The sequence below is a fragment of the Callorhinus ursinus genome, unplaced genomic scaffold (assembly GCF_003265705.2).
Source record: "Callorhinus ursinus isolate GAN/ISIS: 27379988/994484 unplaced genomic scaffold, GSC_fseal_2.0 scaffold1, whole genome shotgun sequence".
NCBI lineage: Eukaryota > Metazoa > Chordata > Mammalia > Carnivora > Otariidae > Callorhinus > Callorhinus ursinus.
Genome location: NW_027397063.1, coordinates 45,749,293 through 45,775,049, shown reverse-complemented (window position 1 = coordinate 45,775,049; position 25,757 = coordinate 45,749,293). Strand labels below are relative to the sequence as shown.

Here is a 25,757-nt window from a genome sequence, read left to right as displayed (position 1 = left end):
TAATCATTGTAGTGAAGGTTGACTATTTGGTACATAGCCAAGCTTTTGTTTTAAGCCGTTTTCTTTTTTCTTTTTTCTTTTTTTTTTAAGATTTTATTTACTTGAGAGAGAGAGGAGGGGGAAAGCACAGATGGGGGGAGGGGAGAGGGAGAAGCAGACTCCCCGCTGAGCAGGGAGGCTGATGTGGGACTCCATCCCAGGACCTTGAGATCACGACCTGAGCAGAAGGCAGACGCTTAACCACCTGAGCCACCCAGGAGCCCCCATTTTAAGCCCTTTTCACGTAGTAGCTTTGTTAATAGTCACAGTAGTCCTTCGAGGCATGGGTACTATGTTGTACTGGTTTGACAGTTGAGATCACTAAAGAACAGAGAGGTGTTAAGACTTTGTCCAAACTCACAAAGCTTATAATGTAGAGTTAGGTTTCAAGCCAGGCTTCGTGGCTGCAGAGCCCTGTTCTCAGCTCCTGTGCCATATTGTCTCCTTCCATAAATCATAGGTTAGGGAAAATGTGGAAAAAAAACACTTAAACTGGCTTCTTGTTTCATAAAATTTGCTGTATAAGTGAACTGTTTGTGTAATTTGTAATTATTTTAAGGCCACAGCTTTAATAAGTTATTTTTATTTTCCATCTTCACAATAAAAATATATTGTTGACTATTCATAGCAGGACTTAACATGATTAGAGTAAATATTAATTGTGATTTTTGTTTTCTTCCCAGTTTCATGGTTTTCTCCAAATGAAAATATCCTCATTGTTATTTTCCCAATTTTGGCTGTACTTCTGTCTTGGGGACAGTTTGGTATTGTGAGTAAGTATTTATTTCTATTTATTATTTATGTTTTAATGATGAAAACGTTATTTCTGGGAAGTAATATTAGTGAAATATTTTGTCTGAGTTGTATTAAGAAGTGTGATAATGTGATAAATAATAATATACAGTCTCAGTATTCTTGAAGTGTGTATTTTCCCCCACAGTTTGCTGCAGTTCACTTTTAATTCCTAAGGTTTTTTTTTAAAAACTTCCTAAGAATGAATAGTGGGAATCCTAATAATAACAATACCTTAAACTCATACAGAGTATAGTGTTTTCAGAGCCTTTACACACATTATTTTGGCAAAGAGATGGTCACACCCCTACATTAGTGTTAGGGTAGGATATTGTACTTTTGAGCATTAAGACTGCCCTGTCTTTATTTTCCTAGTTGACACTTGTCTGTGTACATGTGGTCATCCTAGGAAAAGCCACATTTGAACCATGTTTTATCATCCTTACTATGATTCTGCAGCCTCTAAGGGAGTAGCCACGGATGAATTGTGGGTTTTGATCATGTTTTGCTGTAATAGTCACGTGACCAAACTTCTCAGGGTAAATCTTGATGCTATTTCAGATTTAGCATCAACAATGTGGAATTGTCACTACTAGGTAAAAAGGTAATATATATTCTGGTTGATACTTACACTCAACCTTATTTCCCTACCAGTTTGGTAAAAGAAATTTACTAAATTGGTGAGGTTCTGAGGTGACAGTCTAAAACATTTAAACTTCTAACATGTAACATTTATTCCTCATCTCCCTATCGTGCAATGAAATGGTCAGTCATTCAAGGCCAGTTAGCATTTATACAAGGTAAGGTGTGAATAATGCTGATCTCATTGATTTCACTCTGCAACCTTTAAAAAAGTGAAAGCTAGTAAAATGTTGTAGTGGATTGGCCTATTGTATATTTCATGAATTTTACTTTTACCCAGAAATCTGAAGTGATGAAAATGGAAGAGAGATGACTGATTATATATTCTGTGGTCTCTTCTCCATGTACGGCACTCTGGAAAATGCTTTGTGATTTCAAAGCTGTTCTCAACTTTTGTCTAAAAGCAAAGAAAGGGAAGAAAGGGCTGACAGTGACAACTGTCAAGATATTTCACAACTTTTATTTTCAAAAAAGTGTCTAGACTTCTTGTGGAAATTTTCTTAGAATTTTGGTAAGCCTTTTATATCACAAAAAAGACTGATAGAGCATCAAGACCTATTCAGTCTATCCTGATGTTAGGGAAAGCCTTTATCTTTATTGGCAGACTCAGGCCTTAAGCCCGTGTCATATGACTGAGGGAGAGAATAGCCTTTTTTTAAGATAATGAAATTATTTCACAGTAGTGTGATTTGTTGCCTTTGGATTGGTTGAAGTTTGCTGATCGTGGCATTATCGTTAGTGACATTATTTTTATTGAATGAACGAGGAGTCAATCTGTTCTCTGTCAGCCATATTTTCACAAAATAAGCCTTACAAGCTTTCTCTCTTAAAAAATAGTAAATTAGAGAGCAAAAACAAAAATCTGAAGCCTCCCAACCTAGAAATAAATTATTGGTGTATTCTAGTGGGTTTCCTCCTTCCCTTTCAGTTTTTTTCTGTGCATTTTTGTTATGTTTCTTAAAAAAAGAAAACCATAAATGGCCTCATGTAACTGATATATTTATACCCTGATTTCCCCCCTTGTTTTCAAAATCTTTTTATAGCTGTCTGTGCTCTCATTTACTTAACTCTCATCTTGATGGATATTAAGGATGTTTCCAATTTTTTTTGATACTGTGGAAATGATTCTGCTAAAGATATGTAAGACTGGAAATGGCAGAGCTATTTTAAGGCTCTTGGTACATACTGCCAAAGTGTTTTCTTGAAACTTTGTATCAATTACTGCAGATGAAGATATCTGTTTTTTACCTCATAATCCTGACATAATTCTAAAATCTTTGCTAATAATTTGATGGGTGAAAAAAATCTTGTTTTAATTTTCAGTTTGTATTAGGTTGAATGCTCTTTTTTATATTTATTCCACTGATCATATTTTAAAGAACATGCTTATGAAACAAAAAATATTTTGGTGGCAATTTTTTTTTAGGCTCTCCTTAGAACAAGTAAATGTTGGGGGGAATGTGGATGAGGGCCTATATGCTTGATTCACTCAGTCTGGACTCCCATTGAAAGGTGTTTATGATAAGAGTACCTACAAATTTGTGGAACCCTTGCTCTGTACAGTAGATGCTGAAAAGCACTGACCTCTGCAGTCACATTTCCAGCCCGCAGGAACTCGGTGGGGTTAGGTGTCATCGTTCTCATTCCTATTTTGTAGATAAAAACTTGAGGCTCAGGTAGGTTAGGCAGTTTGCCCACAGTCCCCCAGTTCTTCTCTGGCGGTACTGGGATTTGAACCAGTGCTGTTTACCACTACAGTGTACTACCTCCCTGTCTTGGACTTATTTTGAGAACTTTTTTTTTTTTTCAGGGAGAGTTAACCTGTATCTGGTTACACATACTCAGTAGATGAAACTTACTGACAGAGCAGAATGTAGACCTACTTTAATTTATTCAACAAGTATGTATTGACAGGGTGCCTACTGATTGTTAGGCATGGGCGTAGAGGCCTGAGATGTGGAAATGAAATGCATGTTGCTCCTGGCTTTGTAGCATGCACTTTTCAGTTGAGGAAACATGTAAGTGTGCATGTTCTGTGCCTTCTGTCCCATTTTTGGGCGAGTCATGGATCTGAGTCTACCTTTTTTTGGGTACCCTTTCTTGTGGGTGGCTCAGTCGGTTAAGCGGCTGCCTTCGGCTCAGGTCATAATCCCAGGGTCCTGGGATCGAGCCCCGCATCGGGCTCCCTGCTCGGCGGGGAGCCTGCTTCTCCCTCTCCCTCTGCCTGCCTCTCTGCCTACTTGTTCTCTCTCTCTCTGCCAAATAAATAAATAAAACCTTTAAAAAAAAAAAAAAGGCCTCCTGTTTATGGCCTGGGGGTTCACCAAACAGGAGAGCCCCGCTGTTTTCCACTTGCCATTTGGTTATGTATTTTTTAGAGTGTGGTTATCATATAGTCCCTGAGTTATTAATAGTAACTCAGACCCATGACTTTCACTTTCTGGATTTCTAGTTGTCCTTAACTGTTTCAGGTTACCGTTTATGGTCTGTATTTGATCACAGGAGGTTTTCCACAGTGGCTTTTCTAGTTCTGTATGTCAGTCTTTTGGTAGTCCAAGATTCAACTTGGACTTTCCATAGGCTAAACGTGTAGTAAAGAACAGGTTGTGCCTTCATTTTTAGGGGAAAGAGTTACTTTCTACCAGAAATGTATCTTGAACTGTATCTCAGGATGCCACTGATCCTACTGAGGAAGAAGCCTGAGAAGACTTTTAAACTCCTGAAGCCAAGCCAGGACTTGGTGAGCCCTAGACCATGTTTTGAAGACAAAGGTTTCTTACAGGGAAATGTTCCTAAACATCTTTGCCTTTATCTTTAACTTACAAACTTTTAAGCAGAATCTTAATGCCTTGCAAACAGCTCAAAGATAACTAGAATCAAACACTGAGTCTTAACCAAAGTCACAGATCTCCAGAAGTATTACATTTTGGGCACTTGCTTTTTGTTCTGAAAATTATACCAACTCACAGTTTCCCATGCCAATGATACTTAAGTTACTGGCTGATTTCCAGATTCTTCCTTTGTCTTTGGTGTAGTGTACCAGGTAATTTCTGTCATTAAGATGTTTGATAAATGATTTCAAGTGTTGCTCACCAAGATCTCTAGTTCCTATAGGGTTAAGGTTCAGTTCCATACCAGGGACTACAACATTCTGAAATTCTTTGAGTCAGGCATATCTATTTTACTTTTCCTTCCTTTGAACTTGTCTTTACACAAAGCTGTGAGACCATAAACATGACCAAATGAGCTGAAACTCTGCAAAGCAATCTAAAATAAATGCAAAAAAATTATTGTTGCTCCATGACCTTTAAAATTTTTGTCAAAACATTAAAAACCCTCTTACTGTCAGTAATAACACTATTAGGAAATGGGGAAAAGTAAAACTATTTAGTACATGGTAAATTGAAACATTAGAAACACTGAGAATTGAAGTGTTCCATCAAGAGTAGTTTGAACGGTGCTTGCCTCCTTCTTGTTATATAACTTTGAATACAGAGCAAGCATCTTTTTTTATGCCTCAGTGAATTGTCATACTCCTTTTAAGGTTTGGATCAGCTTCCAACATTTTATCCTTTGCATTTATAGTATTATACAATATCTCCAAGAATTTCTTTTATGTGGAGTTTTTTGCCAGAGTCACCACTTCTGGGACATCTGCATTCCTTTTGTCACAACCTACTCACTGTCCTGATTTATGCAAATAAGTTCACTTTTACTGAGTTTCTCTGACTGTATATCTAGAGTTTCTTGAATGGCAGCAGTGTTGACATTCCCACAGTCAGTTATTTTGTGATGTCATTTACATTTTATTTGAATCTCACTTCCAACATTATTACTTTATATTTCTTTATTCTTTCATTTTTGCTGCCCTGCTTCCTCCTTTGATAATCCATCGTAAAATATCACATTGATTTATTACTGGGAGACAAGGAAGTTACACAACACACATGCTCTGCTGTCTGTGCATGAACTGAGTAACAGGTGTTCAGTGAGTAGTCACCAACGGTCTTTGAAAGAAGTGACATGATTGGTCACTGATCCTGATACACACCTGATATTAACAGGGTGATTTGTGGAGTAAAGAGATAGCAGTGAAGTTTGCACTTCATCCAAGTACTTAGTTAATATATTGTGGTATTGTGGTAGCTGAAATTTGTACTGTAATTTGGGGGCATTTGTGTTATTTAACTAAACCATGGTAACTGAAATTCACGAATATTGGAAGTGGACCAAGCAAGGACTGCTGTCATTTATTTCAAATTCATGCATTCTAGGCATCCTTCATGTCGTTTTCTACCTTTTCTAATCCTTTCTCAAGGTTATTCCACAAAGATTTTGGTTATTGCTCAGAGGCATTTGGTTTTATGTTCATGTGGAAATCATTGTTAGGAAATTCAAGGAAAAAAGTCCTCACAACAGCTTTGAAATCCTACTAAGTCCTTGAATCCAATGTTTAGGACTACCGTATAAATACTGAAAGTAATTAGACCATGAGCACACATAAAAAGAATGTAATGGGACAGGGAATTTCTTTGTAGATTAGAAAAATCATTCTGAAGAAATGAGGACATATACTAACTTGCACTAGGAAAGTTCTACCCAGGAAGGTAAAAATACCATCACAATAAGTAATATTACAAAGAATCATTCTGTGACCTGGTTGATGGATTCTATTAATAGGACTTTGTTATTAGGTTTACTCTGAATTCTGTTCAGTAATCTTGAACTTCCAGTGCTTTCCCTTGGTCCTTGCCACATAATTATCACAGTTCTGTTATTAAGAATGTTTTTATGCCCTGGTGTTACTGTAGGAGGAACTGAACAAAACTAGAGTTCGGCGGTGTACACTTGTAGAAATGCAGTTGTTATTCCTTCGACACTTTCCAAATGCAAGCGTCCCAACTTCCTGCATACATTCTGAAGTTATGGCACCATCCACAAGACCAGGGAACATTTGGAACCAAGAAAAGGAAGTTAGCATGTTGGACATCATCTTCTTTAATCTTCTGCATTCAGAGTACTTACTGTATAGCGCCTGGGCTTTTTTATTTCTGGGTCCTATAGACCAGGCATGTGTCAGTATTCATGTTTACAAAGTTGTTTCATCAAAGCCAGTTGGATAGTGTATGGAGTTTATTGTAAGAGTCTTTTACTTGCCTCTTGGCAAGTAATCGGTTTATAATTGGCATTAATGTTCCTTTTTCTCCAGCACCAGATTTACAAAGCCTTCAGTGTTTTTTTTTAATGAGTATGTTAAATATTCATAAAACAGTAATTTAAATTTAGTTTAAATTTAATTTAAAATTTAAAATTAAATTTAAATTAAAAATTTTGAAATTGTACTTTCACTTTAAAAGTGATCAGATGTGCTTTATCCTGATTCAAAGACAATATTGATTAGCAATTTAACAGATACCAAAGAGATCCTACAGCTACTCTCCTAGAGTTGTCAGAAAATCGCACTATAATAATGAAATCAAACACATCTCCCTTTATGATTTATTCTTAATCTAGTATGCATTACCCTTCACTGGTTAGCCTTCTTATCTGACCACCAACACACTAATCAGTCAGTAAGGGATCATCTAAATGTCATGTCTTTAAGCAGATATTGAATTCATAGATTTTTGGGTTTTGTTGGTTGGATAGACTGAGGTCTGTGTAGACCTATATGGGCATATTGAATCCCATCCTGGGAGTATCATGGAAACTAAGGTGGTAGATTTTATTTGATCTCCAGGTTGATCTGGTAATTTCACTAGAAATTTATCAACTACAACCTACATTTTGTCTTGTATGTCCTTTATATCAGTTACAGGGAGACAAAACTTAAACGGAGTATCTATAACATTAGCTGTTTCTTCAGGTGGCTAGAGGGACATGTGATGTTTTATTCACATGAATTTGAAGATGAAATACATGAAGGGGCTTTTTTAGGCTAAATTAGACCCATACCTTTTATTTATTGAATTGGGAAAGAAGATCAGGGAGTAACATTCCATCCTTACTCCTGCTCCTTCCCAACACACACACACACACACACACACACACACACACACACACACACACACACGAATATAAGGGCCTTGAGGCAGGAGTATTTGGATTTGGCTATTTTGTTCAATGCCAGCATTTAGAGTAGTGATTATCACATAGTAGGTGCATAATCAATTATTGTTGCATAAACTTCTACCTGTACCTTGATTTGTGTGATTTGGGCTAATAAAAGGGCCTGCTACATTGTAGGTGCATAGTAAATATTTCTAAAACAAATGAATTAATCAGCCTAGCTCATTTCTGAGAAGTAGCTTGCTATATTTAATTATTTTATAGAAGGTGTAAGAGGGGAAAATTTTAGAATTTCTAATTTATTGTCAAAAATGTGATCGTTTCCCATCTATATGGTATTCCTTTGTGGCAGCATTAGGGTTATAAGTTTGTGTTAAAAATATACATACTGACAACACCAAATGCTGATGAGGATGTAGAGCCACAGGAACTCTCATACATTGCTGGTGGGAATGCAAAATGGTACAGCTACTTTGGAAGACAGTTTGGCAATTTCTTACAAAACTAAATACATTCTTTCCATATGACCTGGCATTGTGCTCCTTGGTATTTATCCAAATGGAGTTGAAAACTTATGTCCATACAGAAACCTGCACACAGATATTTATAGCAGCTTTACTGTTCTACAGTAGGTGAATGGATAAATTGTGGTACATCCATGCAATGGACTATTATTCAGCAATAAAAATAAATGAACTGTCAAGCCATGAAAAGGCATGGAGGAGACTTAAATACATATTAAAAGAAGTCAATCTGAAAGGGCTACATACTGTATGATTCCAACTATATGACATTCTGGAGAAGGCAGACCTGTGGGGACAAAAAAATATCAGTGATTGTCAGGGGTAAGGGTGGAGGAGAGATGAACAGGCAGAGCACAGAGGATTTTTAGGGCAGTGAAAATACACTCTATGGTATCATAATGATGGATGGGCGTCATACATTTATCCAAAGCATACAACATGAAGGGTGAACCCTAAGGTAAACTAGGGATTTTGGATGATTATGATGTGTCAGTGTAGGCTCATCCTTGGTAGAAAATGTACTGTTCTGGTGAGTGATGGTAATAGTGGGGAAAGCTATGTATGTGTTGGGATAGGGGATATAACGGAATTCTCTGTACCTCTCTCAGTTTTGTCATAAAACTAAAACTACACTAAAAAAATGAAGTCTTAAAAAAGTATAAATAGTGTTATTGCTCATACTTTATTTGCGTATTGATTTCAGTACTTTTGACTGAAGATAATTTTTTTCTTTTTTTTGCTGAGGAAAATCCTTTAAAGCATGCTGATTTTTATTTATTTATTTTTATTATTTGTTTATTTAAAAATTCTTTTTAGAGTGAGTGCGCATGAGCAGGGGGTGGAGGCAGAAGGAGAGGGAGAGAATCTTAAGCAGACTCCACACTGAGCATGGAGCCCAACGCCAGGCTTGATCTCACTACCCTGAGATCATGACCTGATCCGAAATCAGGAGTCGACGCTTAACCAACTGAGGCATCCAGGCACCCCAAAGCGTATGTAGATTGTCTTGCCAAACAGCAGGGGAGTTTGATAAGAGCCTGCAGTTAAGGTGTTATATTATCTTTATCTTAATGCTAAGTGTTTAGGAAATTACTTGAATTTATTTTGTTACATGTAAAGTTTTGATAGGTTTGATAAATAAGAGTAAGTCTACTTAATAAAGGACTAGAAAGAATCACCAATAACAGATCCTTGAGATTATTGAGTTCTCTGGCGTCTATATCAGATTCCTGACCCTTTAGCTATACTGAAAAAATTGGCAGCTGTGTTAGCAACAAGATATTTTCTCCACACTTAGTGTGGGACCTACATCGTAAGCAAGAAAATGAGTCAGAAGAAACTTTTTAAAGGTTCACTAAAGAAAACTTGGAGATACTCTTTCATTGCCTATGGTTGCATAAGTTAGACCCCACTAATATATTTGGTAGAAATGGCTGCTTAATTTAAGGAAGAGGAAGGTAGTAGCCTTGAGAAGAAGTAGCAGTTGAACCAATTAACAGGAACAACAGTTACCTCCAACATGGAGTGTATTTATATGCCAAGGTTTGAAAAGGCCATTCTGTGGTAAAACACTCTCAATAGTAGCATTTGCTGATGGTTTATTTTTGTGACTGTCGTTGGCATTATTTTTCTCCTAGAGCTCTTCTGAGTCTGAAAAGGTGGAATTTTATATGAAGTTCACACTCTGATTTTTGTTAAGAATGATATGTCTGCCTTTTTGCATGAACATCTGTACTTTAAGGTGAATTCTTGCCGCTTGATCTTAGTAGCTCTTCTGTGTGTTGAATTAAACCTGGAAGAGTCTCATAAATGTTTGATTGTGAAGTACATTTGAAACACAGTTTCTATTTTATAAGCCCTTTGCAGAACTTTCAAATTCTGTTTAGATAACAGTATGCATAGGTCTAAATGGAAAACCTGACATATGTCTAGACAAAGTTGTTTTTTTTTTAACCGTATTTGTGCCTTTTGTGACCTATACTTGGAATTTCATCCTAGACAGTGTTTGAACTTGGAGAATAGGAAAGATGTGAAAATCTGTCCCTTATAATAAGTCAGGAACATGACTGAGTCATAGTCATATAAGTTTCAAGGCTGGATGGATCAAATGAAAGCTTGGGGAACTTGCCAGATTGATTCTCACTCTTTTCTGATGAATGTGGATTCGGTTATTCATCTTCAGGACGGATTATTGCTTAGCCCTCCATCTGCCCCTAAAGAGAATAAAGTTGAGGTTAACAATCTAAAGGATGATTGCAACCTAAAATAGGTAGAGTTGTAAAAAAAATCTTCAGGTGCCTGCATCATACCTTAAGATCTTAACTATAGATTATAATGGAACCCTAGGTTTTAATAACTTATATGTAGATTTTGTTATGGTCATTTAGGGGTTTATTTATTCTTTTTAGTGTATTTGACCTGTTTGTCATTTTAACGGAGGCAAGTTAAATGCTAAACACATTTAAAAATCTTTCCCTGAGGACACTCATTGATTAATGGTGTGGAAAATATCGTGTGTATGAAACAGCAGAATTTCAGTCAGTATCAGTCTGCTTTTAGGTTACTTTTATCAACTTTCTTGGTGAAAAATTAATTTTAATATTAACCAAAACAAAACCCAAAAGGTGAATATATAGGAAAAGAAATACAGTTAACCCTTGAACAATATGGGTTTGAACTCTGTGGGTCTGCTTATATGTGGATTTTTTTTATGGTTCAATACATACTATAAATGTGTTTTCCCTTCTTTATGATTTTCTTAACAGTTTCCTCTCTCTGGCTTACTTTATTATGAGAATACAGTATATAATACATAAAACATACAAAATATGTGTTACTTGACTTTATGTTATTGGTAAGGCTTATGGTCAGTAGTAGCTATTAGTAGGGAAGTTTTGGGGGAGTCAAGTTATACTCAGATTTGGCTGCACAGGGTGAGAGAGGTCAGTGCTCCTAACCCCTGTGTTGTTTAAGGGGCAACTATAATATTTTTAAGTTTATCTATTATATTCTTTCAGGGAAGGTATTAGATACTTGACAGTAGAGCTGGCATCAAAACTAGTAACATGTATGATGAGTGCTATTGAGTATTTATGGTTTATTTTCAAGAAATTATTTTAATTGAACAATTTAAGCATTTTTTACCATCAGGATATCAAGAGGGTATGATTTGTCCAGTGTTTACTCTGCTTTTTCAAAACAAAATTATCTCAAATTTCATATGCTTTCCTAATTTTATATAAGATGGAATAAAGTTCTCTTTTTCTCAATATTACTAAAATAGCCAGTTATTTCTCGTCAGTGTTATGTATATCAGTTGTAAACCTCAGGCGGTTTTCCTTCTCAGGGAACATTTAACAATGTCTGGAGACATTTTTGATTGGCACCGCTGGGGGGGCTGTTAACAGCATATAGTGAGTAGAAGCCAGGGATACTACTAAACAACATATAGTGCACAGAACAGCCCCCTGCCCCCGCACCCAAGGAGTTATCTGGTCCAAAATGTTAATAATACCTTAACTGAGAAAGCCTGATATATATAACTTCATTCCTTAAAGCGTGGGAGAATAAAGTGTCACCTTCAAATTCAGTATCCAATATGTATACTACCATGACAATATTTAGACATTGACTTAATATCAAAAAGATTTGAGGTGGCTTGACATGATATGAAGGAGGTGTTCCTCAAAGATGATTCAATTACAGTAAGTTATCAGTTTGTCCTTGCACTTTATAAGTTACAGAAGTGGCTTTACTTTTTGTGATTGGGTTCATGTAATTCTTTGTTTTCTTTTTAAGCAATTAAATATAAATCCAGTCTTGTGAAGGAGAAAACCATTCTTTTATTTGTTGGTGGACTAGTGCTCACTATAGTTGTCATTGTTGGAGCCATTCTTTTTGTCCCAGGTAAGAAACACTGTTATATGAGGGAGATAGGATTGATGGAGATGAGGGGCTGGTGGGGTGGGGCGGGGCGGGTGTTAGTTTCCTAGGGCTGCTGTAACACATACCCGCAAAGTGGGTGTCCTAAAACAGTAGAAATTTTCTCACAGTTCTGGAGTACATAAATCTGAGATAAAGATGTCATGAGTCCCGTAATCCCCCCTGAGGCTCTAGGGGAGAATCCATTCTTTGTCTCTTGTAGCTTCTGGTATTTGCTGGCAGTCTGTAGCTCCTTGGCTTGTGGCACCATAATTCCAGTTTCTGCCTCCATGGTGTCTTTGTCAAATCTCCCTCTGCCTCTGTCTTACAAAGACACTTGTCATTGCATTTAGGGCCCACCTGGATACCTAGATAATCCAGGATAAACTCTTCCTTTCAGGATCCTTAACTTAATTATCCTTTGCTATATAACATAATACTCTTGCCACCGAAGTTAATATTCACGGATTCCAAGGATTTGGAGGTGGGCATATCTTTAGGGCCATCATTCAACCCACTGCAGAGGCAAACTTTATTTGCCAAGACATGGAAGTGGGAATGAATGTGGGAAGTCTGTCTGAAACCACTTGTGTTCGGAGGATGGGAATGGGGGTGGAAAGAAAGGGTATACGGCCCATGGAAAGACAGCAAAGGTAGCCTGGGACCCACAGTGTGGACTGGAGAGAGCCATTGTTGTTTTTGAGCTGAATACAGTATAGATATAATGTTTAGGAACATAAATTTGGCAGCTCTTTTTGCCTCTGGAGTTAGAACACAGGGAGGAAGGAGATGAATTCAGAAGATTACTTGCGAGAACAACTGTTTTGACTTTGGGACAGATTGAACATAGCCAGTGAAGGGAATGGCAAGAGGTGACTCAAGAGCTTCTCCCTGGAATTCTGTAAGGTAGTTGAAGAGGCAAAGCCAGTTTAAGGTTTTGACATGCTGAGACTTAGGTGGTGGCGTTTATATGTCATAAGTTTGGTCTTAATCTGAAAATAGTCATTTTATGTGAAGTTCTGGGAGAAATATATTTTTAAGCCTTTTTAGTTTGTAAGAGGAGTATTGAGACTGATACATTTAGTAAGTTTAAGTACTTTAACTTCCTATAGAGTAGGAAGTATGTAGGATAATATTTTAAATATTATTTTTATTAACAGGTGAATATTCAACAAAGAATTCTTGTGGACTTGGTTTAATTGTAATTCCTACTGTGATACTAATATTACTTCAGTACTGTATGTTTGTAATAGGTGAGTATTTGTTATAACATGATTTTGTCTGCCTTTTTCATTTTAAGAACAACATTTTTGGTTAACATATTTCTTGTATTTTTTTTTTTACAACTCAATAAAAGTTGGCTTATTAAAAGATTTTCCAAGCTATTCTTTGTGACATTTTCCCTGTATGGATTAAATTTAAGGTTAGCTTAGGTTTTCAAGGCATTCTGTTATTTTCTAAAAAGTAATTTTCATATATCTTTGATGCTAGGCAGTGGATTTTTCAAATTATGTTATTTTCATGTTATTACAGTTTTTTCAAGTTATAAGTAGATATTAAACATATTTTTTCTTTTTTGCTAAGACTCTCTTAAAAAAGGTTCTACAAAATAGGGTTATCAATTAAAAATAGTGGAATTATATATCTTTTTTAGTTATTGGCAAATCTTAACATTGTAGTTTTAAAAGATGATACAGATATCCAACCTATAGTTGATATAATCTTCACTGCTTTTTTGGAGTCAGTCACTAACATATTTTTGTCATTATTATCATTATTACAGTCTGTTTTTTTCTATTTGTACATTTAAGTTTTGGTCTTAGAGCTTATCCCTGGCTTGATTAAAAGTTATTAATTTGTTATAAAATCACAGATCTAGACACTCAAGACAGAGGGTTGTGATGTTTACAAGGGCGTGTTTGCATAATGGTTGTCTCCACCATAGCAATTTTATGTGCATGTGGCAAAGTCATGCATAATAGCCATTCCTACTGTAAAATGCACAAGTGTGGTAAAAGCAGCACTGTTCTAAGTTTTTGGGTAAAAAGCACCAGTCCAGCTGAGCTCACTGTGGGGAAAAAAAAAAAAAAAAAGACTGCTGAATGTATGAATCTGGAACTAACTACTTGTGTGAAAAAGCGAAGTTTAGGTCATTGGGAAAGAAGCTACCATCTGACAAGGAAATCCAGAGTCAGTCTTTGGTCACTGGATGTTATTTTTGGTTGCACAGATTACAAGGAGGTGTGATTGCTTCTTAAGTGCTCTCAACCCACTCTTTCTTCCTCTAGGTGGTTGGATTTCTCCTTTCACCATTGCCATATTAATCCTTCAGGTACTGGGCTATGTGCTTTCTGTGGTTGGACTAAGCCTCTGTGTCTCAGGTAAGGGCCATGTTCTTCTCTAGTCCCAATTTGTCTTACTAGGAATTTCTCGTGGACAGCGCTCTTCTTCCTCTTCTTTATCCACTCACCTACTGAAGGACATCCTGGCCACTTTCAGTTTTTGATGAGTAAGAATAAAGCTACTATAAACATCATGTGCATGTTTTTGTGTGGACCTACGTTTTCAGCTTCATTTAAGTAAATACCAAGGAGTGTGATTGATGGATTGTTAAGAATATATTTAGTTTTGTAACAAATTGCCAAACTGTCTTCCAAAGTGGCTGTGCCATTTTGCATTCCCACCAGCAGTGAATGAGAGTTCCTGTTGCTCCACATCTTTGCCAGCATTGGATGTTATGAGCTTTGTGAGCTTTTCTTTTTTTAACTTTCATTTTTTTCCCCCCACTGAGAATAGTGTTTTCCGTATTGCCATGAGAATATTGGCTGTATATGGCCTGTGGGCTGATTATCCTAGCAGCCAAACTGCTACGCCTACATTTACGGGAGAATTTTTTTAAATAACCAGGCTCCAATTGGTTGGAACATTAGGCTTTATGCACTGTTTTACATTAATCTTGATGCGATAAGGTACATGTTATGCAAACATTTTCTTTTAATAATTTGGAGTCCTTTTCACTGGCTGAGTGAATAATGTTGAATATATAGAGATAATTTTTGTTTTTAGTAATTAGAAAAAGAATTACTGTCCTTAAAACTTGATATATTACTGTTGGGTCTTTTAAAAAGTTCACTTATTTCATGTAGATTTCTAACATAAAATTTCACTTGTTTTTACAGAGTGCACCCCAGTGCATGGCCCTCTTCTGATTTCAGGTTTGGGTATTATAGCTCTAGCAGAATTACTTGGATTAGTTTATATGAAACTTGTTGGTAAGTCGATCTTATTTTTGTTAGCCTATGCCAAGAACTTCAAATATATAATTTGGAAAATTCCTTTGATTGGCTCTAATAATTTATGACTAAAGAAATTTATCAGTGTTTCCAGAAATGAGAAAATACCGTGAATGCAGCTATATTTTTTAAATAATAAAATAATAAAATTGGAATGATTTGGGGGTGATGAAAGAAGAGTAGAAGTAATATGAATTAATGAAAAGTTTAGATTATAGACTAGTTTAAAAGAAAATGGCTTTGTTTTAGAATGTATAGACTTTTTTATACCACCTAAAAGGAGAGAATGTTGAGGATTCATTTTAATAGGAAAGGATTTTTAATTGGCCCATTAAAATTCATTTTAATAGGAAAGGATTTTAATTGGTTCTGTGAGAGCTAACTCTTTTACAGAGACCCTATTTGTTACTTCCTGTTCTTGCAGACTGTTTGTAGACCTTGACACCCCAAAGTAGACATGTTGAAATTCAAAATCTGTCACTTTTGTTAAAGAACAGTGTCCTCTGACTTTACTTGACTTTAAAATATTTTTAGTTAAAACTAATATAAAAACATGGAGTTTTAAAATTTAAGGCCTTACTACCTTTTTAAAAGTTTATTTGTTTTTAAAATCCAGTATAATTAACATACAGTGTTATGTTAGTTTCAGGTGTACAATATAGTGATTCAACAGTTCTATACATTACTCAGTGCTCATCATGATGAGTGTACTCTTTAACTTTCATCCCCATCACCTGTTTTACCCATCCCCCCCACCTCCCCCCTGGCAACCACCAGTTTGTTCTCTATATTTAAGAATCTTATTTTTTGTTTGTCTCTTTTTTCCTTTGTTTGTTTTGTTTCTTAAATTCTGCATATGAGTGAAATCATATGGTATTCATCTTTCTCAGACTGACTTCACTTAGCATTATACCCCCTAGATCCATCCATGTTGTTTTTACTACTTTTAAAATCAATTGTTAGTAAGTGGGGAGTTTGCTAATTATTTCTGAACTTCATATTTAATCTGCCAATTTTCAAATAACAGATTTCTATATAAGTTCTTATTTTTTATATATATCGGCATGTGCTTTTAGCTAGTATGTTGTCTTATTTAAGCTAAAAATGTTCCCTGTTAATTGGTTTGCATTGGTATGCCTTTAAAAAAATTTGTTTTTTATTTAAGAAGTAAAGCAAAGCAAACTCTTAAGCATTTGTCAAAATAATCAAAAGTTGCCAAATAATGGAGTAAAAAAATCAGTGTTTCTGCTTTAGGGGAACTTTACTGTGTTTCCAAAAATTAATATAAACCTTGAATTTTTATAGTAAAATAATTTTACATATGACATAATACTCTCAAAGAAATTTTACCTTTGTTTCTGAACTTCAGTTTTTGCTGACTGATGAATGAGTTCAATTTTGTTATATATTCTTTGTCTCTGTTTGGTTAATGCTTATTAGATAAACAATTAAAATACTTAACTAAAATCTCCCTATCTTTGGTTCATGTGTTCTTAAGTCAGAGTCGTTTCCTCAATGAAATTTTCTTAGTTTGTGACTCGTAAGTCCATAAAACACAATGAAGACTTCTCAGCAGAATGGTGTTCATTTAGTAGCTGTCAGAAGCATCACATTATGAATATTGATACATATTCTATTTTTGTTGAGTATTCGAATCACCATTTGTATGGTTCTTGAAGATGACACTGCTGGTATGTTGCTTCTTATGAATGCTTGAGAACAGTATGTGACCTGCAACATGATGCAGTATTATGTGTCTTTGACTGATAGTAAGCTCTTTGTTCTTTTTATTCCTCATTATCTAGATCGTCCTCCCTTTTATTCCCATGCTCCCCCAAGCCTTCCATGTCTAAAGAATGATGCTCAGTAGAGTTGCCAACAGGTCTGTAATGCTGACTCAGGTGGAAATAGGCATCAGCTAACTGCCACCTCCTGGGCCCTGCTCTCTCCCTTCTCCATCATTTACATCCCAAAGAAGCTTGTGAAACCACACACATACTGTTTTCACCTTAAAAATCAAACTGAAAGTGAAATCTTGAAAAGTTCCCCAAATTATTTTTTGTTTATCATAGTTTAGCATATAAATATGTCACATGTAAGTTAAGAATTTAGTCCAATTTTATTGACATTTTGAGAACATTCTAAATTAACTTTCCAAACCTTGTCTGATGCCAGAATTCAGAGGCACACCTTCGGTCAGTTGAAGGGCAAGAAGAGAAAAGGTACAGGAAAGTTGCTCTTTAGATAATGTGGTAGAATAGGAAAATTGATGTGTTTTTCTTAAAATAATAATGTGTAAATGTGAGTATACGTAACATTAAGGTTGCAAATTTTAACATTTATCAGGAGGTAAAAATTGTAAATGTTTCCAAAATAAATCTTACTCATTGCTGATGCTCTGTTTTGGAAAAGCTTAATGAATGTGTCTTGACTAAAATGCAATAAAATCCTCAGTTTGTTGTTGTTTTTGTTGTTAAAATCCAAGCTAACTCTTTAAGAGTAAGTTAATGGCCCTATGAGAATTTTAACTTTTGTTGTTTTTATTTCCAAGCTTAAATTTGTAGCCTTAATTGTTACTCTAGAAGTAAGATTTTTAAATTTCATTTCCTATGATCTTTTTAAACCCTGTTGGATTTCATTTTTTTACTGGAAGCATTTAAGTTTTGCAAAATGAAATTGGGGCTAGAAACAATAACAATGTGAGATCATACAGAAAATTAAATAGAACTAACTAAACTCACTAGAGTTAGGCTTGTTGTTTGTATGCGGCATTAAATATCCATTATATTTTATAAGAGTCAGTACTTGTTCATTTTTTGTTAAAGTCATTACCACTTAGTTCAATATAAGTGCATATAAACGTGTTTTGTTACAAATCAACCTACTGGTACACAGAAACCATATTTATCACAACATCCTAGTTGTTTTAGAATGACATGGAATATATATATATATAATACAGCGATATTTTATAGCCCATTGTTAAGGAGAGGTGAGTCTGATATCAGTAGGAAAATTATTCCTGAAAATTTAAAACCTAGAAACACATTTATACTGTGTGGTCACATGTTTCAGGGAGAGAAGAATAAATCAAGAAGAAACCTTGCAAGGGAGCTTATATGGAACCCTTAAGGCTTGTGGTTTAAAAAATAAACAATAAATATATTTTATATATTATAATTTTATATATAGTAAGTATATTTATAGTTAACAATATATCATATAAATATATATTATATAAAGTGTGTTATATATTTATAAATATATATAAACTATATAGTTAACATATATATTTGTATATATATGTTTAACTACATACATATGTGTAGCTGTCAGTGCCTTAGGTCCATTATAGTAACAGATAAACCATAGTAATTTTGTCACGATGATCATATGCCTCTGGAAGAAGATTAGCTCAAGTGAAATTAACTTCTGCATTTTTGGGTTTTATACTATTAGAGGGAGCACAGCTGACTTTTATCCCTCTGAATCAGTGTTCTTTATAGAGCTCTTTTTCAGAATGGTCTAGCCAAAATGTGATGTTCCTTGGACCTGAGAATTGGAACTCAGAAACTATTCTTTATACATTACTAGAACAGAAAAGGAGTTACTTGGAAGTTCTTAATAATAATTCTAATAAATTTATGATCTCAAAAATGTAGGTCTAAAATCTTACCTCTGACCCTTCACACCACCAGTCAGAAATTTTCACAGCTGTTTTCTTTTCCTTGATAGAACATAGAGGGCATGGTTTAGTTGAAGTAAGTTGTATATACATGTAACTACCATGATGATCCCTAATGAAGTTCTGTAATTCTGCTTGGCTTCTTTGGGAGGCTGCTAAGTGTGACTCACCCATATTCCCAACCCATTTCACTCCATACTACTATTTTTTTTTAAGATTTTATCTGTTTTTTAAGTAATCTCTACACCCATCATGGGGCTCGAACTCACAACACTAAGATCAAGAGTCACACTCTCTACTGACTGAGCCAGCAAGGCACCCCACTCCATACTACTTTAAAAAAGTGGTTTCCTTGTTTGGCTGCCAGGACTGTATCACTCCCCAAGTGCCTCTAGCAAGGGAGCTTTACTTTAAAGCCACACATGATACTAACAGAGAAGGGAATCTCCCGAGAGCTGGGACACAACCAGGCCTCATAGGGACTGGAACAGTAAGCAGTTTAGGAATTGGAAGTATCTGATGCATTTCTAAGAACTGAGCCACCATGTTGCCCTCTAATAGGAGTTTGTCAATGCCCATCTGCCAGTTATACTATTGAGTTCTTCTCTGGTTCTTTCCCTACAAGCTTATCCTCCTCTTTATGGCCTTATCTTGTATTTTATATTTGTCATCTCACTGATAGTTTCTCTTACCTTTGTCTTTAAGCCTTGAGCTTCTCTCCTGACTTGCTGTCTCCGTGTCACCTTCCTTTCCATCACCAACTTTCTGGTCTCTTTCTGTTCCTCCTCCTCACACTCCAGTGGGAGAGAGAAACTTTTCAGGCTAGTCCGTCGCTGTGGTCTCTGTTTGAGAGAGCCTCTCACATTCTGGCTAGTGTGTACGTTGGCTGCCCTTGGGTAGGGTCTCACTCCCATTGCCCATCGGCTTTGGAAGCTTTGTAGGGGTGGGCATGGAGGAGGAGTGGCAGGAAGTAGAGCACACAGAACCCTAGAGCAGTCCCTGGGGCTTGCCTGAGTCTGCTCACAATCAAATCCAGGCTTCCATCCAACCCCCAGGACAGTGTAATTGACTGTCCTGTAACATCACTGTCCTACCAACTGGCTCACAGGATGTTGCTGGTTGATGTTTTTATATATGTAGGACTCATTCTGTATTTAGGACTGGCTTGAGCTGCTCTGGGACCTTCTCACTTTGCTTTGTAAGGAAGTTCTCTATTTTTTCCTATGTGGCCAGAGTAATATTTTTTCCCTTTGTCACTTACTTTCTTCATGCCCTATATTCCTACATCTCCATTAACCAGTCCGTTCAGAAGCAGTGCCAAGGGTGACTTGGAAAGCTGAGAAGGAATACATAGAGAAGAAGTTGATTGTGGCTAAAACTAGCTGCTTAGAATAATTCATTGAACTCGGAAGGATCTGAATATTTTCTTTAGTTTGTTAGCTATTTGGAGCTTTGAAAACGGGAAAGATGGAAGCAGAAGAAAAGACTGGGCCACAAGGAACAAGAACAGTGAGCTAAGGACAGGCAGTGGAGTAGGGGGGTGGAGATTGGTCATTGCCACATTCTGTCCAGTTTCTGGCTGGGCTGAGTCAGGGGGGTGTAGAGTTCACAGTGGGAGTGAACAGATGATAGCATTTTTCAGCAAGAAGTATAACAAATAGCTGATTTGGGGGAAATAATAGCATGTACAAATGAGAGAATGTAGATGTTTTATTTGATGTAGATGAATCATTTAATCATTTTATTCTATCAATGTATATAATCATTTGTAATTAATCATTATATAGTCATTGAAATGAAACATTATATTGCCTTTATTTGTTTCATTTATTCAGTTCGTTTTCTCAATTTTTATTTATATCAGCTTCCAATCAGAAGACTACACAACCTCCTAGGGTAAGTTAAACTTTCTGAAATGAATTGGGAATGACCACTTGATGGTTTTGACTGAGGAATGGTAATTGAGATATTGAAGCCTTTTGCTCTCTGTTTAGTGGTATGACATCAGATTAAGAGAATATGGAAGTCATTTCATGACTTTACATGAATAGATCCAACTCTGTTTTAAAATCTGTTTGGTCATTTTAGTTGCACTAGAATAGAATCAGTGATTCCTTAAGACTGTGCTGACTTCTCAAGTGACTTCTCGCTTTCTCAGAACTGGAAAGGTCATGTGTAAGAATAATGGTTATTATCTCTGCTGAAGGAAGCTGCCTCACCTGTTGGCTCCATTTGATGTGCACATACAAAGTGATATTTCAGGCTTTAAAATGAGGGAGAGGGATTCGTGTGAAATTGATTTCATTAAAAATAATCTATAAAATAAATGTAGATATTGCTGGAACATATCTGTTCTGAATTAGAATATATTTCCCTTCTTCCCTCATTTTATAAGTATTTTTCTTCCTCCATACTGTACTGTAGTTTTCACTGTGTCTTGGATACCTTAATAAGCTATCTAAGAAAATTTCGAGAAAAGGAGCAAATTTAAGAGATAAACTGAAACGGATAAATGAGCACGTGAAAAAAAACCCGTGTAGAGATTGGTCATGGGACAGGCCCAAGGACTATTTTCTTGAAAGAAGGTCTGGAGAGGTCACCTTCCTAGAAAGGAATAATGGTAGCTCCACCTGGAAGGCCAAAATCGAGACTCCTGTCTGTGGCAGGAAGTGGAGATTACATATACTCCTTAGGCCTGAAGAGCCTCAGAAGAAATGCCTGAGAGGCAAGGGGGCCTAGGGGTGAATCTTACCACAAGTGTTTATACTAAAAAGTTGGGTGCTACATTGGTCACCAACAGCCAGCAGTGTTTAAAGTGCCTCTGTTGGAGATAATCCAACCATTGGACCCTTACATCTTACCACATTTTCTTTACTTGTTACTGAATTCAGTTTGCATGATTTGAAATGATTCTGCTTTGGTCTCATCTCTTGTTTAACTCTTTTATTTATTACTGTATTGCTATTTATGTTTGCACTTTTTGAGAAGTTAGAATTTCTTGAACTAAAAGAGGCAGAGTGGGTGGGAAATTCTGCATAGAAAAAATATTAAGGTTAATACAGTTATTATTAAACTGTTAGGTAAGCTTGGCAAGCTTTGTTTTTCTAACCTTTATTACCTTATTTTGTTTTTAGACTGTAAGATTCACTCTTAACTATATAGTTTAAATATTAGAATATATAAATTTTAGTATAAAAGGACATGAAATTCCATTTTTACATAAATATATTTTAAATATTTTCCAGAAAGCTGTAGAGGAGCCCCTTAATGGTATGTGGTTATTATAAACTTGTATATTCTTCTTGATCCATTACCTGATCATAATTTGAATAGCCTCCCAAAGCAGTTAGAATGCTCTATCTTTGCCTTGGGAAAAATCTAGTTTGTTTTTTGTTTTTTGGGGTTTTTTTTTTTTTGCCTTGACCCCTCTTTTCTTGATTATTCAGAGTATTGCTATTGTAATGTTCTTACCTCTGAGAAAAATGCCCTGTTCACTATCTCTCCAGTAGTTGCTTGCTCTGGCCCAATGACATTTGGGCAAGGGGACCTTGGCCTTATATTAGGCAAGATGAAGTGTAACACCCCCAATAGAGAAGAATCTCAATTAATTTCAGTTTCTGATTTATAAATTTCAGATTCAGGCTGTCACCATGGAATGAGACCCAAGCATCTCACTTTCTTTCTCCCTATGTCTAGATCTGGGTTCTCAACTGACCTTGTTTCCTTTGTGGGGTCTGTGGGTATGATCCACAGAAAGGTTTTTTTGTAATAAAGTAATAGAGTTAAAATTAATTTGACTATAGCTGTGGAATAGTTAGCATGATATTACTGCATATTTATTTATTTAGAAATGATTTCTAATTGTGGAATCTTACTAACTGCCTGCTTGGCTTGTTACTAATTCTTAGCATTTAAAGAATCAAAAGGAATGATGAATGATGGTAAGTATAAAGTGCACCTACAATTATAGTTGGTTAAAATATGAACAATGAAAAGAAGTAAAATGGCTCTTGAAAGTATGCTCTTTTTTATATGTAAAAGGAACACTGTCAAATCATAAAGGTCTGCATTTCTTGATTTTATAAAACCTAAATCTCTTAAAAGTTACAAAACAAGTGCTAGAAAAGCTGTAGGGTGTCACTAATCAGACCCTCCAATCATATTGCTCATAGCAAAGAGAAATTACTGCTTTTTAAAAAACATTTTTCAGCTGCAGTATCTGGTGAGTAACTTTTAAATGCTTTTATAAGACACATAGATAATCTGGCACAAATCTTTATCATCTTGACAGAGTTTCTTTTGTGTTTGTGTTGGCGATTTGTTGCATTTAATTCATGGGGACTTAATATCTCTGCTTTTCTAAGCAGGACTCAGTTCTGTCCTTTCGGGAGAGGATTTAAGCGAGCAATGTTTAGTCAGTCGAGCTTTTGCTTCTTGTTTTGGAACTCTGGGCTAATAACTTCTAATTTTTATTGAATATCTCAAGGACATACTTGTTAGTTTTTAAAAATAAGTTGGAGATACTGAGTGCTATAAGTATTCATTTTGACTTTACCTTAAGATGCTGTGATACTTCAGTTCTGTTAACATGTGATAACTTTGTTTTTCTTATCAAAAATTTCTTCATACCTTTGATATTTGCAGTCATTCCTTGATCATGTAAATAGTTTGCTATTTTACTGCTTTAACATCCGTGACCTACCTCCTCACTTCTGTGGCAAAGTGCAGCCTTTAACACAAGAGGCTATGTTCCCCTGAGTGCAGTTAGTTCTTGCATGAGATTAAAAACATGCTGATTATGTGTTAGTGGACAGAGTTTAAAACAAGGCTTAGGCCATGTTTGATAAGGAATCACAGAGCAATTCCACTTTTGTAAGTTTGTGTCGCAGCTACAGCCTTTATTACAAAGATGTATTTTGTTTGCCAACCACCACCCTCCTAAAAAATAAAAAATTTTAAAAAAGAACCAGTCCCTGGAATTGTGGCATGGTTTGTCCATATTTACATTCTCGTGGTTTATTTTTTAATTTCTTTGCTTTTTTCCTGCTGTGGTGTCAGTCTTCTGAAGCTGAATGAGGAAATGAAACTCCTTTTCTGTTTTCAGAAAACTAGTACAAGAGCCTCGAGTACCTCTTCCTTTTTTTAGAACCACTGTATCAGTAGATAGAGTAGTTTTTGTGTGTTCATAGCACACAAAATCTATGATAACCTTTGAAACTCCCTTAATTTTGCTAATATTTATCTGATTAGGATTTGTTGGTTTTTAAAACAAAAAACAAAAAAACAAAAACAAAAAAACCCTGTGTTTCTGGTGGGCTCGATGCTCACAGTGTGTCTGCCTGGTCAGTAAGTGAGTTTCAGACTAACCTTCTAGTGACCACAGTACCATTTTCTCTTCCTCTTGCCCCAAATCAACGTTTTATTTCACTTCTATCAAATGAATGGTAGAGGTCTGAAATGAATGGGGTAGAATATTATTCTGTGATCAGTATCTTCTGCTTTGAAAAATCAACATCTCTTGGCTTCTTAAGAGCTAACCTAGCAAACTGAGATTACCAGACTTTGCTGATTTTTATTTTCATTTGGCATTGGCCTTTTACTTACTACAACTAAAAAGGCTGGTGATTTGCCAGGTTTATGTCTGTGACCTTTGCAAATCTAAGATTAAATACTTTTTCTTTATTTTTAGATATCATATATATGACAATTCCAGTTTTTTAAAATACATCAACTTGTTAGTGCATAGAAAATAGACATGAATAGTGATTATATGTTCATTTTTCAATTTTCCAGAGTAACTGAAGTGAAGTGACGGACTCTGATTTGGAAAGTAGTTAAGACATGAAAGGAGTACAATTGTGTTTGAGCACCATGGCCTTGGTTCACTGTTCAGGAGAAGAGAACAAGAAAAATAACTGGTTCTCATCTGTGGAAAAAAGTAAATCATTGACCCTTAAATGATTATTGTTACAGTTTTTATTCAAAGCATTTGTAATGTAGTTAATAAAAGAATTATCATCTGTGTTGTGTGCCCAATTGAGATCCAGTTTTTTGTTGTTATTTTTACTCAATTAGGGGCAAGAGTAGAGTGGCCAGCTTCCAAGAATGATGCCTTTCAGATCCTAGGGTCTCTTGACTTTAGGTCACCATTTTAAATTGGTTCAAGGTGAGAATTATCTGGCGCTACCCTCATGGTTTCCCAGAGAGATCTATGAAGAACAGTGGCTTCCGTAGAACCTTAGCAAACTCGAGTTCACAGCCACGTTGGCAGTTATGGCTGGTGTTAGCCGAATATGGTTTGTACCACTTCTGGGTCAAGGGAATAGCAAATTTAAGAACAGACAGGAGTTTGCTTGGGAACATCTTGAATGCTGCCTGTGTGTGATGTGATCCGGCAGGAGATCATGGTCTTCATTCTTGGGGGTTGCCATTCACACATTTCTTCCTTTGACATACAGTGTAATGAATCCTTTCCAGATTTAGAGTAATTTTATTGATGGATGTGTTTTTCTTTTATTCACACAACCCTTTAAATCCTGTCTTGTCCTTCTGTTAATTGCTTCTGCTGTACAAGATGTAGCACCTTTTCTCCTCTTTGAACATGGTCCAGTGACACGGTAGAATCATTGTAGAAAGGAGCCAGACTTATTCTCAGCGAACTATGTTCACACTTTTCAGCAAAAATAGCGATGGTTGTAACATATGTATTTCCTTCCTCGGATTTGAAGGCACAATCTACAGTGTTTCTTCACTTCTTCTCTGATCTGGGGCATGAAAAACCAAGATTGAGAT

General features: G+C 35.9%; 1 protein-coding gene across 7 annotated transcripts in view; it reads left to right on the top strand.

Moving 5' to 3' along the window:
• The window catches only part of CD47 (CD47 molecule), a 45,332-nt gene extending 20,331 nt beyond the window's left edge, over window positions 1-25,001 (top strand). Inside the window, exons 3-12 of one of the 7 annotated variants that reach the window (XR_012378275.1) lie at window positions 723-812; window positions 11,865-11,972; window positions 13,148-13,240; window positions 14,276-14,368; window positions 15,167-15,259; window positions 17,456-17,502; window positions 20,830-20,861; window positions 22,211-22,235; window positions 22,874-22,906; window positions 24,759-25,001. Coding sequence is in view for 4 of the 7 variants with exons in the window: in XM_025873841.2 (XP_025729626.1) it covers window positions 723-812; window positions 11,865-11,972; window positions 13,148-13,240; window positions 14,276-14,368; window positions 15,167-15,259; window positions 20,830-20,861; window positions 22,211-22,235; window positions 22,874-22,906; window positions 24,759-24,763 (572 nt within the window). In the remaining 3 variants the exon portion in view is untranslated. The remainder of the gene's footprint in view (window positions 1-722; window positions 813-11,864; window positions 11,973-13,147; window positions 13,241-14,275; window positions 14,369-15,166; window positions 15,260-17,455; window positions 17,503-20,829; window positions 20,862-22,210; window positions 22,236-22,873; window positions 22,907-24,758) is intronic. The other 6 variants (XR_012378277.1, XM_025873841.2, XR_012378274.1 and 3 more) reach the window with 6 other exon arrangements.
• The last annotated feature ends 756 nt before the right edge of the window (window positions 25,002-25,757 follow it).